We start from the raw sequence: 16,101 nt of genomic DNA, 5'->3' as shown, positions 1-16,101 counted from the left end.
AGCGGTTAAGCTACCCTTTTCCACGGGATATTCATGAAGTAAATATTATCGGACACGCTCGTAACAGGACAAAGTTTCGGCAGTCTTGTTTTCCTCCTGAATTATCGACACGCACGTGTATGGACGTGATCCATAATTCAATGGAGCCTCGGCCAGAACGGCGGAACCGAAGCCGCCGGGAACCGAGGGAACGATTGATAGCGGCCGTAGTGTTCCTTGACTGTTTCTCTTAACATCAGGCCAAGCAAGGTCGTTGGAATAATTTAAGGTCGACTTGTCCCGCTCCCCATGCTGCTAATTATAGGCCCCCGTCGCACGCGGCTATAAATGCCTCGATTATGCACATACCTGCGAAGAGGCTTACATCGACCGGAAGTGTCGCTTTACCTTGGCCTTTCCCGGCTTCCCTTCAGGACGTCCCCGTCCGAAGGGCCATCCAATTTCGGTCAAAGGTACAGCTGCGATACCAATACCCGGGCGGCCTCTATCGCACCGTAAATTCAGATTTCGGTGACGTCTAAACGGCCGATGCTCTCTGGCGCGAATTAGAGCGACACGGATATATGTATCAGTCGGATCAGAAGCCTGTGAATTACAATGTAGACAATACTTCGTGGGAAATTTTTGGAATTTATGCATCCATGCGGTTTCGCGTAATAGTTACTTGGAACGTCTAATTAAATGAATTGCTAGAGAACGTTTCGTGGAAAATTTTTGGGACTTCCGTTGGTTACGTATAGCAATTAATGTTTAATTAATTTATAATTCACTGAATATGGTTTCCTATTGTATGACCTTGTTATGTTTATCTCGATACGTATTTCTGTTTTTAACGGTCGCAGCTAGATGAAAAATAAATAAATTCTGCCGATTGGTTGTTTCATTGAAAGGAACATTTCGGAGCAAACGTTTGCCCGATAAAAATTCGAGACTGCAAATTTCTGTTTACCCGCAAAGCAATTAGCAACAATGCTCACAGAATCGACAGTAGCAAATGAGTTGGCAAACTTCTGGAACAATTCGTGTACACCTTTGACAATCGATTAATAGCTCACGATGACGAATTTCGGTTAGCCTGACGGCGCCAGTGTTGATTGACCCCCGATTAGATTCGAACGGAATTCCCTCGAACCGCCGCGCCGGTAAATTCGAGCTCGCGTGAAAACGATACAGTCGTCGATCGACCGATGGAAACCTTGTTCTGCTCCTCTCGTTTGGATAACCCATTAAAGTCTACTTACTTTCTTAATACCATCTAGCCGGCACTTTTCTGTGAGAGAAGACTTGAAAATGAAGCTTTTCCTATTGAAAGAAGGCCGTTACATACACTCGGTTCTTTATTTATCTCACAAATAAACGATTACACCCAACCCTCGATTTACATGGTAAATTGGTTCCTCGGAAATGCCGTGTAAATTGAAATCGTGTAATTCGAGTCCGCAATACACGTTGAAAAGAAATACACATGTAATAAATTTAACAAATCTGTATGAAACAATGTTATTTATTTTTAGTATAAGATATATCACGAGAAATTACCGATTATCCGTTTTCTCTTATAACGATTTCTTTTATATATCATATAAATCAATTTCAATTTTAATTTTTCTCTTGTATATATGTTTCCTGTTATTAGCTTCTTTTTTACTAAAGATTTTTTTGATGAGGGACTGTTCCTTTAATATCCATTTGGTGGTTATAATATTACAAAATTAATATAATTTTTGCATTTGTCTGGCCTGACCGTATTAAAAGGAAATGCAAGTGTCGTGTAAATGGAAGTTCTTCAACCGTGTTAAACCGAAATCGTGCAATTCAAATGCCGTGTAAACTGAGGGCTAAGTATATTTGAAAATTTTCCCATATGTTATAACTAATGGTAACTACGTACAATAATAATAGCGCAACTCGATTAAATAATTTCATATTATTTTTCATTATGGATTTTGCCCCGTGAGATCACAGGGCATTCTACGTGTTAACCCTTTGCACTCGAGAGGTGACTCTCAGTCACTTGATTTGACGCAGTAAAATTAGGAAATTTAATATTTAATATTAAATATTATTATTGGGGTAAAAAAGCTTTGTTTCTCAATTAACCTGTGGTTTCCCTTCGAATTCATTTAAAAAGAACCATCGTCTTCGTCCAGTTAGAAAATGTTAAGTATCGCTAACAAAATACTTCCGAGTGCAAAGGGTTAATCGTCACATTTTGTAATTCACTGTGGTACGATACTTCTGGAAACATTGTTCCACGCGCAACGAAGAAGGAATGCCACTGCAGCGAACCGAGCGCAAGGGGTTAAAAATCCTGCGCTGTCCGTTGCTCACGATCAATTATCCGGCGCAGTTCGCGCGTTAGGAAATAGCTTGCCGAGCGAGGCTTGCGCGCGGGCGCGCGCACGTTTACGTCTATTTCGAAAGCGCGTCGATGTGAATCCCCTCTTGACAAGGGAGACGCGTTACCGAGCAACGCGCAGCAGAGTTATGGCTCATTTAACCCGATGATGCTGGTGAGCCGGCTGAAGGGATTCAGAGACGAGGGCACGGCTAAAATAAGGCACCAGCTGGAAGATGCAGAGCAGACATCCTTCGCGCCTCGCTAAGATCGTGCGACGTGTCCCCGAGTTCCTTGCAATTTGTTCCTGACGCCGTTATTAATACTGGTTGCACTAGTGACACGCGAACCATGGGGAAGATGCGAATCGGCTGCAACAGACTCTCGACGCGACTGGCCAACGCATAGTTTTACTACGGTCACACTATGTTCAGCGTTTCTTTTGTCAACTTGGCGTTAAAGTTTGTGATCTAGAACTTGGTAGTGAATTAAGGTATTTACTGGGATTAGAAATGGAAGCAACTATAATAGTTACACGAATACCGAGCGATTTCACGCAGCAAAATGTATAAAATAGAAAAAAATATAATGTTAAATTATTTGATTGTATTATAGTATTAATATTGCATATTGATTTAGCTGAATGTCACTGCATTAGGCAGCATTATTTATAATATAGAAATGTTTTTAGATAATCGTTTAATTGTGTGAATTATAGTAGTTCAACTCGGTTGGGTGACCACCATGATATTCAGCGTGTTAATTAAATTTGTAGTTCTCAATATGATCATGTTGATGCTGAACGTAGGAAACTGATTAATTCACTATGTTTTCTATATTATGCTTCAAGCAGTTATTACTTGTTCGTGTTATTGCATGAATGTATAAATTTAATGAATAATTATGTTTTAGGAAGGTTAAAGTTGTGAACTTAGTTGCCTATCTAGTTTATTGTAATAGTAACACGTGTTTTTCGGAATCCAACTGGTTTTATGATTGTAGGAGTAACTTGATCCTGCAAAAGCTTCGACAACTTTGTTTCTGTATGATTTATTCATTTGATATACGGGAATTCGCCAAACTCTGGTCAATACTTGCAAGATAGTTCCCAGAACTCCATTCCTATAGGATTTATTCGCGGAATATCTAAATTAAGGAAACAGTATTGTTCATAATGAATAATACTATGAAAATAAATTGAACTCATGCCTTTGTGCATTTGTTGTAGTCCTGATTAATTAGATTTCAGGAGATTTGCTGATATATTGGATAAACTGTAACGAGATTTTCTTTGAATTGAAAATCTGATGAAACTTTTAATAGTATCAATAATATTTCTGTTTGATTTCGATTTCGACAATTGGCGTATGAACATCAATATTTACGTAAACGTCTGCAGCGAAAGAAATGTACTTTAATGGTGTAAGTGGTTACGTTCGAAATTATGAAAATTGACATCATTATTACGCGAAAATGCATAGACACATAAGGTGCATATAACAATATGTTAAATAATTATTAAGTAGTACGACAGGTATTTTAAAATAGTTAAAATAATCATTCTCGTTAATGGAATTTTTATCGGGAGGTAGAGAGCATTTGGTACTGGACTCCCTAATGAATGCAATCGAACTTTTTCCTTAATGGCACTATTAAAAATGTAATTGAATATTATGCGGTATGAATGCATAGAACTAAATCTGAACTGCAGATGAAAATCAAATATTGACGTTGAAATATGCCTCACAAAAACTTTCGATATTAGAACATCATCCTCCTCTTATATAAGAGAACAAAGTTTCCACAGCTACGCTGATGTATTAAAAGTCAGTGAGTGATTATGAAGCACGTTCGACGAACAACTTTCTTCAACCATTTTCCCTCACACCAAAAAACAAAGAGACAGTTCAGGCGGCTTGTTTTAAGTGCCCCGTACAGGATAATGGCTTACTCTACATAAATCTAGAGTCTGAACAGCTTCACCATCGTCCTGAAAATTATGGAAGCTCCTCGTTTCCGGTAAAGAGGAATTACAAATCATTTGCTGTATCGTACACATGCTCGTTATATATTTTAATATTTCTAACGTAATATAACAATGTTCACTAATACTTTTTCCACATTTTCGTGACCTTTCAACTCAACCGATAGAAACTCTTATCGGTTCATTGTCTTCCATTAATATTACACTTGCAATTTTCTTACCAATCCCATCAATAATTCTCAATTATACAAGTTTATTAAAGCAGATATCAACAAATATCTACCCACTAAACTCCCAAAGCTACAGTGACAAGTAGAACTGAACACACTTTACATACCTTTGGAAACTAATCAATATATTTCAGAATTTTAACAGTATGAATATGAAATTGCTTCTAAAGTTTAATAAGATCACTTAATTGTTATTTACGTTTTATTGCCGTCTATTATTACAGATAATGTTGTACTCAGTTTTGCACTAAATATGTTTATTAAGAACTTAATATTTAGTTCAGTGACCTTTTGCCTTTAGTACCGCAAAGATCATCCAATGATGTTGGCATCGTGTGATATTCGCAGTGTAACTCTCTTTTCAAACGAGCCCATAAATTTTCGATTAGATTCAAATCTGACCTTTGCGCAGGCCAATCTAACAATGTAAAATTATTACTTAGTTACTAGTTATCACGAGAACACTAATTCCGTTCAGCGATCGAGAGCATTCGTTAATTTTTACCTAGTTTCATCAGTATCGGGTAACACGAATCTAGGTTCTCATTTAACGTAAACAAATTACGAGTTCTTACACGTGTTACTCGATGGTCCGACCGTATTAATAATCCACGCTTAGCGGCTTAAGCCTTACTACGGCTGGAACGTGTTATAACAAATTTTGCATATTTCCGTTGTAGAAGCAATAAGGATAACAACAGGGAGGGCGTCACACGCCGGATAACAGGCCGTCCTCAAAGCGAACTGTAACTGGCGCGGCTCCCTCTTAAATTACTTCGTCCTAAATATTACATCGGCATTTTGGCCGAGGCTCAACTCCCGACAAGGACGCATTACAACGCTGCTTACCGGTATTCGGACCGTGTTGGGATTTCGGTTTCAGGGTTTAGACTGCAGCGATCTTGTAATTAACGGCGGGTCCTCGTAAATCTGCGCGCTGAACTCGTTCCTCTCGGAGTCTCGGTTTAACGACGTTGATGATCGTCGCAGCTCTTCGACGTGAGATCGGGTCAAGACGAACGGTGAAGAGCAAATTTCCGACATGAACAAAATTCATTTTGAACGCTAAACGTACCACAACATTTTGTATATATCAGTTAAATAAGTGGATGCAAAATGAAAGTAAACAGGTTGGACATGAAGTCAATTGAACGAAGGAACGCAGAATTTTAAATGAAATGTTTGAACCGGTCATTTGACCAGTCACGGTGCGTTTAGTGTTAACGCGTTGACTGCTACAGGGGTCATCCAAATTACGAGAAAATAATTATAATTAATAAGACAACTAATATCGGATACTGCTCAGTAGCATAAATAATTAGGTAATAGTGTAACGTAAGAATTGTGATGCCAAATGATTAATAATTCTTCCTTTCAATCTTTGCTTCATAAACAATAAGCGATACATAAAATGCTAGTGCTTTTCGTAGCAGTCAACGTGTTAAAGTTGTTTCCACATCTATCAAACGTTTCCTCGTGCAAAGTAGTCAAGAGAAATTTGTTAACATTTCAACTCCCCATGGAAATCCTGCACGCTGACTAGATTTCTGTAAATCCTCTTTAAAGATCAAAGCAGGAAATAATAAAACGTCGAGTTTTCATCTTTCTTTGTAACCTTAGAACTGGACAGGTTCCTCTGGGATTAATCTCACAAATTAGAAAAATTAAAGAGAACTAATTAGAGGCAGCGTTCACGGGCCAATACCGCTAATCGCAAACAACGCTCGGGATCTTGAAACCCAAGTTCGCGAAGATCTTGAACACTTTCACGGAAGTAACGGGAAGTAACGTTAATTTCACGGAAATTAGACTCGACGGTGTTTGCCGGTTTTTCTCGCGAAGTAACACAACGAATATAAGTTTCCCGACATTCTCGAAGATAAAGCGCAGCTTAGCGCGACCTCCGCGCGGCACTGGGTCATAGTTTTCTTTGTGAAACTTTATCTGCTGGCGTCAAATGACTGGAATGTCTATTCAGCTTGACAAAGAAGGGATCCGAGACCTCTGAAGTCTCGGAAGTTTACGAGGTAAGTAAAAAATGTGTGTCACTGTAATCCAAGAAATCAATCTTCAAGGAAGTTCCAGAATTTTTATACAACCCGCAGTTACTTGTTCGTAAGAAAGCAAACGGCCTGAAATTCTTCCCCTCGAATTCCACTTTTAATTAACAAGTTCTCGAAAGGGAATATTAGAATACCTCCAAACTGCTGGTTGATTACCAGCCCTCAACGTCGATCCTTCAGATTTCTTCGTCCATTGTCAGGACGTCTTTCGAGCGAGCGAATCGAATTCCTCCATTGAAATGTCACGAGGGAGAGAACTTCATTTTTTCGATTCCTCCTTTGGGGTGTTCTTGCTCGATCGAGATCGACGTTCCTCGAATTAATATCCCTCAGTGCGATCCTTCAGTATTCTTGGCCGCGTGTCTTCGCCCCGGCCGACCGGCTTTCCTTTGAGAATTCCCGATGACATGGTTCCCGGCGTTTAATGACATCTCTGGGCGAAACGCGCAGACACGATCGGAGAAATCCGCGGGATAAAAGGAAGGACGCGCGTTCGATCGGACTCGGCCGACGGCAAACACGAGACAGTCTCAAAGGGCTTTATGAAACCGGCGTTTCTTTCGCTCCGAGAAATCTATTTTCCTTCCGCGCGCCGGCCTCAAGAATTCATTGCACGCTATAATTCAACGGGCAACCTGTTTCTATTCCATTAGGGGGCCAACACGTCAGAAACTGCCACAATGTATTAATAATGGCGCCAGGGGAGCAAGTTACAACGATATACGACAATAATCGCTTAAGTTCCGTTTCAACGCTAACAGACTAATTACGAACTTCACAGTAATTGCCTAGCGCTCCGCTAACGTTTGCTTCGATAAACGTATCGTCTCTTAACAATTTAAGGGATGATCACGGGGATGAAGGTTGTTCAACCCTTCGTCTTCGATGCGTTTCAGGGATAAGTTCGCGGGAATTATCTTGTCGTTGTTGACATTCTAGAAGGAAATCGTGTGTTTATTGTAAATCTGTTGTACAGCGATGGATTAATAAAATTCGTAATCGATATGAAAAAGTGGGTGTTGTTTAATGAATTCTTGAAGTAAAATTTTATAGTGAGAGTTACGGTAATGAATTCACAGGTGATCAATCGATGCGACTTCGGTAGATGAGATATTGAAGCACGAGGAAATATTCGCTCGTCTTTATTCGCACGCCTTTTCACTTCTGCAATGACGTTCTTTCTTCCGGGAATTAAACAGGAAAATAGCAGAACGATATTAAATCTACATACACAACGGTGGCTCGGGCTCGTTGCGGCAAACCGGACCTCTCGAAAATTATTGCGAAAGTGAGAACTTGCACGCAACACTGGTAAACCTCTGAACCATGTGGTTAGCATTTCTTATAAATAATTCCATGCATTTTTTATAAATAGTTCCATGTATTTTTCTCAGTGATTTGCATAGTCTAAAAATATTTCTCATGCCGTTCCCATGCGTCCTTTATTTCAATGAAGGTCACAGGTGTCCTCGAAAAATAAAATTTTTCTTTATTGAATATATTATCTTATTGCTTACAGTAGAATAAAAATTTATTTGACATCGACTGCAATAGCAGTACATGATCAACAATGTTCACGTGTACATCGTTAGAAAAAGGTGCTGAATTACTAAGGTGATTATTTTTCTTTCTAATAAACTTTCTAATAAAACTGCTTTACCATTAATAATTAATGAAAAAAACTACTTTGTCAATAATTTAATGAAAAAACGAAACGTGAGCACATTCAACGTCCACGTTTCCCCTAAAGTATTAAAATCGCAGTAAGTTACAATAAATTCGAATTCTGAAGAATTAACCCTTCGCACTGCAAAGGTGTTTCTCAGTCACCAGTCGATTGGTGCATCAAAATTGTAAAATTTCGTATTTAACGTTAAGTCTCGAGTAATCTGTCGATACGTGAAATGTGGAAATAAAATATCATTGTTCCCCTTATTTTGTGAATAGATTAGTCAAGTTTAAGAAAATGTCATCTATGTCTCATAAAAATGAATATTTCTAGTGACAAATTTTTCGAGTGCAAAGGGTTAAGGAATCCTGTTCAAAATCTTCACCGCGAGTCCGAAAGGTTATTACGAAGCAAGGGGTCAACCCTTGTCTCCCCCAGAAACTAAATGACCCGCGGATCTCGCGGTAGCATCCTCATTTTTCGTCTTATCTATCCGCGCGTTTCTCCCCTTCCGCGGAAAAAGCAGTAAAAGAACGCGCCGCGCCGGGCGTCCTGCATATTCCCGTCACATTCGGAACGCGGGCCAGTATCTCAGCGGGCGTATGTTGAATGGCAGAAGCAGCGACATTGTATCGTGCGCACGTCGTATATTTCGGCGACGTTACGACGTCGTAAAGTATCGATGGATCGGTCGCGTACCGGCCACACGTCGGTGCCCGGCGCGGTACGCGGAATAACCGTGCGGACGTGTAAGTAGGTACGATCGATAGCCGCCGATAGTTGAACCCAGGGTAACGCAACTTAATACTATTCTCTAATGCGCCGCGCAAGTAATCATCATGCATATTGCGGGGCGTGATCGATATCGGGCCGGATTGAACGAACCTCCAATTCCACCGAATATCCTCCTACAACGTTTTCCCGTTGTCCTGCTACTCGCGTTTACGTGGCCGCGGAAAGAAGACAATGCCCAGCAGGAAGCACGATTGTCCGTGTACCCATGTATAGTTTTCAATCAACTGCCATCAATTCCTGACGGTACCTGTACAAATCGTCACGCGCCGATTGCCCTTATACTAATTTACTGCGAACCGTACTGTTCGTTATTTAGATTCATTCGAATTCTATGGAAGAAGATTACAATTAATCGAATTCGTTGCTTTAATTAAAATCGTCGGCCGTGATTTAATTGAAAGTTTTCAACGTTGAACGCATATTTGGAAATCAGGAGGATATATGTAGGATTGGGATGCCGTGGTAGGCTTTAATATTAACAAGAATTTATTTAATTAAATAAAACAAATGAAATAAATGAAACAAATAAAACAAATGAAATAAATGAAACAGCTACTGTACATTCGCCGAAGACTCCTTTAAACTATGTTGTAATATTCCCGCTTATACTTTCTTTGCTTATCTTGTCATATTACCCTGCCGCACAACTTCCACGTACTTTTAACATTCATACCGAGTCACACTTTCTTTCTTCCACATGCATCCCTTCTCACTTGCTCCTTGTCCCTTGCATCCATAGCTAGCATTCTCGGTCACGTACACGCTTTCCAAATCACGTAACTCTGACGGTCCAGTCGCTCAGTTCTAAACATTCTTTCTTTGCAGATCTTCATCCACTCAATATGACACCAGCCAACCAATCGTCCATTCATACTTCAAAAACTAAACAATACCGCTACGCCTCGAACGTTCGACAGACTCCTGAATTCCGGATAATCGTTACCTGCGTTTACATTTTCCATCTGCACATATATTTCGAAAAATACACGATATTAACCCTTTGCACTCGAGAGGTGACTCTCACTCACTTGATTTCATACAGTAAAACTATAAAATCTGATATTTAATATTATATTTCCTATAATGCATCATTTTGAGAAATATTCAAACAAAATAGTTTTGTTCCTCAACGTACGCGTGATTTCTCGTCGACTTAGTTTCACAGAATATCGATTCTATCTCATCAGAAAATGTTAAAATATTCCTAGTGAAAAACTTCCGAGTGCTAAGGGTTAATTTATCATTCCAACTACCTCGTTCAAACGGTTCCAAACACTGCAACACAAATTCTCAATTTAATTTCCTATAAACCCGTCGACAAAGATATTCTCGTTAATAACTCATCCTCTTATGAGACCTTAACTTAGACCTAACCCAGACCCTTTTGGATCCGTTGCCAAAAATGCTTACCCGAATTTACGTTGAAACCGGTAGCGCGGCTGGACGCAGCGTGCCACGGTCTGCGTAATGCACGCCGAAATATACTGTGCAGAGCGAGAGGGAGAGAGAAAGGAACAGTATCGCGTCTCCGGGGAGCGTCTCAAAGGGACACTCACCGCTCTCTCCCGCAAGCGGCTACGGTTGCAGAATTTTCGCGGGTTCGCGGTTTGAATAGCGAGCTGGCCCGATTGAAAGGGGAGTAGCTGCGGTTTCCGGCCGGGGCACCGACAAAGAAATCGGAGCCCATCGGGGACCGGTTGCTCAAACAGAAAATCGAGAGGAGCCGCGTACGTGGTAGGCGGCGGTATCGTCCTCGGCCGAATTTTGTACGCCGGGCACGGTCGTTCCGTATAAATCACGGGTTCGCTCGTCCTGCCACGGTCCACGGATGGCTGCGATTCCGTGGATAAAACGTCGGATGAAGACGCGGGGATCCGAAGAATGGCGACTGCTGGAAAAAGGAGAAGCACGACGAACGGAATGCAAAAGAGAGAAGATAAAGCTGCTGGCTCTTGATTCGGACGCCGCCGTCCGCCCTTTGATTCGCGGAGACGCCTCTCGAAACGCCGTTTTCCCCGGCGAGGACGCTCCTGCTACATTTCCCAGCGGCGCGGATGCAAATAGGGGAAAGCGAAAAGTACTGGAATCTAGAGATACAATGGACTCGGAATACGTCCGTGGGATTGTTCTGTTTGACTCGGGAATATCAATTTTCTGGCTTGTTAACCCTTATTTTCACGGCGCCGCTTCGGCGATGAAGCACCTTTTCGAAGGTAGAAAACTATTTCAGTGAATTCTTTTGAATATTATTGATTGCGATAACTTAATGTAAGAGTATTTTAAATGTTATTGTACGAGAATGTTTCCATGTTGGGAACAGAAGGTAAGATGGTAGTAAGATTGTTCATGCTAGTTCAATGAGTGTGACATTGAAATTTTTGGAATCAACTGAACGATTATAGTGATAGACACTGAACGTTAAGTCTCTTTTGAGAAACGAACGATTACAAGGTAATCAATTACCGTGGTTCGGAGTGAAATGGGTGACCATGTAACAGCGAGTGGGTTAACCCACATTTCGAACGGGAGGAGGGAGGGTGAGACCACTATCAAAGGTGGTCGTCTTTCAATGAGTTCATTCGGCTGGAATACTTCCAGAGATCCCCTTGAGTTTACCGACTGAAATTCTTCTTTCCGGAACGTATTATTTGAATGTACCATACGGAACGTGCCCGCTAATGATAATCAAATGGATCAACCATTGATTCCAGAGTGTAACCTAAACGTTCCGCGGACATTAAGGGTCAGACCGGACAGAAGGCAAATCTGTTCCGCAGAATAGTCCGATAATTGCGATCAATTCTCCCCTATTTTCGGCGATTCGCGCGAAACACCGGCCAAACGGAGGGTTCCATTAATTAACGCCGAAACAACAGCCGGCCGACGCGACGCGTTGAAATTTCATTCGGCAACGGTGACTCTATCGGCGAATTTAATCTTCACAGTTTGCCTGTTCGTTTTCCAGGTGAACGGGTCGTGGAGTCTGCCCGACTTCGCCTGCGACTTCTACATCGCGATGGACGTCACCTGCAGCACCAGTTCCATTTTCAACCTCGTAGCGATCTCCATAGACAGGTGAGCGAACCGTGGCGTCCTCTTTCTTCCAAAACTCGCCGATCTCCTCTCTTCGATCGCTGTCCTCTTTCGCCGAATCCAGGCGGAACTGTACAGAAACTGATACTCGTGACCAATTTGCAATCTCGCCGAAAATGGACACGCTCGTGCTGAACTCGGCAATCCGTTCCTAAAAAGAGAAACTCGAAACGGCGATCGTTTAGATGAAGGGAAAAAGGAGGAAAAGAACACGAAGAGTAGAGAAAATTGGGGTAGCTGATTTAACCGGCTTACGTGACACGGGTAACAAGACCACGGACCGGATCGCGCTTGTGTCTGCGTCAACTGAGCGGTGGCTCAAAATGCGAGCGCAGTCTCCGTAAATCAGATTTCTACTGGAGACGCCTCGATTGAAATAACTACAATTTTTAATGGAAACAGATCCACGATTTTCCGCTGCTCGTGAAACATCGCGCACGGATTAGCGGCCATTTTTCCAAACCGTTTCCGACTTTGCCGCGAATTTACCTAACTCGATTCAATTTCCGGCGCGATCGATACGAATTTCTGTTTATTTATCTTCATTAGTGTGCGTTAAATGCAAAACCACAAGTTCTGAATCGATCGGTATACTAAGCTGATCAGTCGCCTCGATTTTTGGTTCGATGACCTAATATTCCTAAGATGCACTTTTGAGACTACTCTTATACTTCAATTTTCATAATCTAATAGGAAATATTCATAACTGTATAAATTACGAGTATAAAAAGTAAAAACATCGACGAAGTTATATAGGTAAAGAACTAATTGTTTTATCACTCGAACTTGAGAACAATCAGAAACTGCAGCTAAACAACTTTCAAACTGTGGAGAACTCATGTATTTCACGGCAAACATACGTGTTTTTTCATTTTAATCTCCACTTGTGACCCGATTCTTAGTTGTATAGCTCTGGTCGTGATGCATCAACACGAAAAAATCTGTGATCATCCGATACGAGAACCCGTCCAACCGGAAATAGCCCGGACAAGTGACTAATACCGTGCTCCTGCGGATCCGTATGTTAAAATATGCGCGGTTCGATACGGAAAAATGGGCGCAGTCTATTAAGGACATTCCTTCCGCGGTCTTAAATCCACGGAATCCGAATCGCATAATACGTCTTCGAGGAAATCCCCACGAATAAGCATTAATTTAGCGGTTTAATTAATCAGGCCGGTCCTCTTTCTTCGATCTCGCCACCCGCTGGGTATAATCCCGTCTTCCCGCCGCCGTTTTCCACCGGTCTTTTACTTTTTCCGTGGCGCCGCCATGAATATTCGTTTCGGTCGCGAAAACGGGGCAACGTATTAGCGGAAGTGGAGGACAGTAATTTCGCCTCCTCCACAAGAAACAGATATTTTATATTTCTACGTCGAGAAGACCGTGCTCCGGTCGCCCCGTGACATTTATTAACGTAGTTTTGTTACTTATTTCCTGTTGTGCCATTTATACTAGCAAACTAAGCTAATATTGTGGACCTCAGCGTCGCATTATTATTATTAGTGTCACTTTTGATACATTTTAGAACACTTCGATGAGCCGTGGCAGATTTCTCTTGCACGCAATTTAAACTTTGCGTGGATCGTTTAGAAATGATTATATTTACTGGCGAAAGCTATATTTAAGTACCTTTCTATTTATTTATTTCTTTAAATGATTCTATATACTTGTAACATTTATATTTAACGGAACACGTGCAACGCATATTTCATTATAGTTCATACATCATGCGAAGGTTAATAACTAAATGTCCATATCTGACACGAAAATTTCACTCGAAGTTTTAATTTTCTTCTTTGAATCTCTAGACGAACGACAGTCGTAAATTGTAAGATAATTTGAAATTAGGATTTATACACCGATGAAAAACACTAGGCCGCCCCCGTTATCGAGACAAACGACAGCGGATGAGTAAAGGCGTGACGGTCAAATGATGTACGATACTATACGAAACGAATTTGAATTGCAGATACATAGCGGTGACCCAGCCGATAAAGTACGCCAAGCACAAGAACAATAGAAGAGTGTGGTTGACGATACTGTTGGTCTGGGCGATATCGGCCGCGATCGGCAGCCCGATTGTTCTCGGCTTGAATAACACACCTGACCGGCTGCCGAACCAATGCCTCTTCAACAATGCAGACTTTATCATCTACTCGAGCCTATCCAGCTTCTATATACCCTGCATCATCATGGTGTTTCTCTACTATAACATATTCAAGGTAAGCATTGTTAATGGAATAATTAAACCGTCCGGCGCGGCCGTCCTGTAATCACGTTTTATGGATCTACTTATAATCCTGTCCTATCCTGCGGTGTTGGATATCGCGACAACGTAGAACGCGCGGTTTTAGGGAGCGAGGCGAGGATGGTAAATGGAGAGGGCGGAGACGGGTGGCGCGAGTAGAGAGTAGACGGTACAGGGAAAGTAATTTAATGAAGATTCGAGGGAATAGAAAATTTATAAAGGGCCGGGTTATGCTTGAGTAAAATGAAATATGTAGAGAGGAATGAATATGTAAGTTCAGATGATAAGGTAATGAGATAGGTCCGGATAAAGTACGGAAGTAAGTCCAGATTGAAGTGCGCAAAGTTTAAGCAGAGAAAGATATGTTTATACGGAAGAATATGCAATATCAGTCGAGAGTGAATAGTGTATGAGTAGAGTAGCGCGAGTAGAGGCAGAAAGGTATACGAATAAAGAACGAATGGTTGGAAAATAAAATGACTCAGAAGCAGAAAAGTATTTATACGTGAAATCATTAATATAGTAAATAGTGGAGCCAGAAAATTGAGTGGAGTAAATAGAATTAATGTTAGATGAGTAGAATATAAAAGATATACGAGTCAAGAAAAGATAACTACTGACTCCTCCCTAAGAGATCAAATGTGTTTTATCAAATAATGGTACTTTATAGATTACTAGCTAAATTGTAGGCAGTAAATGGGTCATATTAGCTAATGGCCAGGCAAGGTGAAACCAGTGACGGAACAGTAAAAAGTGGAAGGCCAGACGCCAACCAATAAAACGAAGAAATCATGTCCAATGCCGTGTATAAGCGTAGCACAGTCCAGGACATCGCGTCCGTAAAGGGTACATCGTGCGCAAAACAACAAATACGCGAAAAAGCAGATTAGTGTTCGCGATATTACGAGTATGTGGCTTCGGATGACTCGTATGAACTTCCGGCAGAAAACTGGAACGCTCTGGCATGGACCCTGTAATATTCTCGCCTGCCAAATTATGCGGGTGTAATTTTAACGCCAGATGCAACCAAGTGTTCACCGAATCCGGTACATTCTCTGATTGCGTTGCGACTCATCGCGAATACGTTCCACGTCAGTTGACGGTCGCGGGCCATTTTCGTTTTTTTCCTGGTATCAGCCCAACTGCACGAAAAAGTGCTGAACATCCGAAAGTGTTCGTAAGTCTGAAAATAACGCTCTAACCAAAGGAAAAACGGACCTCGCCAGAAAACATTGCGAAACCTCGAGAATTTTATATCTTCGAATTCGTATCGGAAGGAAAACGTTCTGAGCGGTTTATCTTTTATCTTTGGTATTTGAGGAAGGTATCGGCCGAAGCTTCGTGCGACGCGAAACCGTATTGTTGCCGTTTCGAAGCTATGAAATCCTTGTCTTCGCGTTGCTTTTCCACGGAGCGTTATCGAATTACGAGGAATTCTCATGCGAACGATAGCAGCGGCACGCCCACATCGCAGAAATGATTCGACTGTTACCGGATCGCCGGTATGACTTGACCGTTTTCTTCTCGCGCGGCATGGCCCTCGTCGTAAAAGCATCATGGCGCGGTTTAACGGCGGGTAAAGAAACGGTATCCCGGGAAACATCAATGTAAAAGTATGAAATATCATGCCTTTATACGCGGCCGTACCGCGGCCGCGGAAAGGAGCATTTCTCGAAAT

At 41.5% G+C, this 16,101-nt stretch overlaps 1 protein-coding gene across 6 annotated transcripts in view; it reads left to right on the top strand.

Moving 5' to 3' along the window:
- Positions 1–16,101, top strand: part of Dop2R (dopamine D2-like receptor) — a 237,975-nt gene that overhangs the window by 207,249 nt on the left and 14,625 nt on the right. For all 6 annotated transcript variants that reach the window (XR_004235459.2, XR_004235458.2, XR_004235457.2 and 3 more), the window contains exons 3-4: positions 12,045–12,154; positions 14,145–14,397. Coding sequence is in view for 3 of the 6 variants with exons in the window: in XM_076365685.1 (XP_076221800.1) it covers positions 12,045–12,154; positions 14,145–14,397 (363 nt within the window). In the remaining 3 variants the exon portion in view is untranslated. The remainder of the gene's footprint in view (positions 1–12,044; positions 12,155–14,144; positions 14,398–16,101) is intronic.

This window comes from Nomia melanderi, chromosome 3 (genome assembly GCF_051020985.1).
Source record: "Nomia melanderi isolate GNS246 chromosome 3, iyNomMela1, whole genome shotgun sequence".
Classification (NCBI taxonomy): domain Eukaryota; kingdom Metazoa; phylum Arthropoda; class Insecta; order Hymenoptera; family Halictidae; genus Nomia; species Nomia melanderi.
Note: the sequence above shows the minus strand (reverse complement) of the source record. Positions and strands in the feature narration are given on the sequence as shown.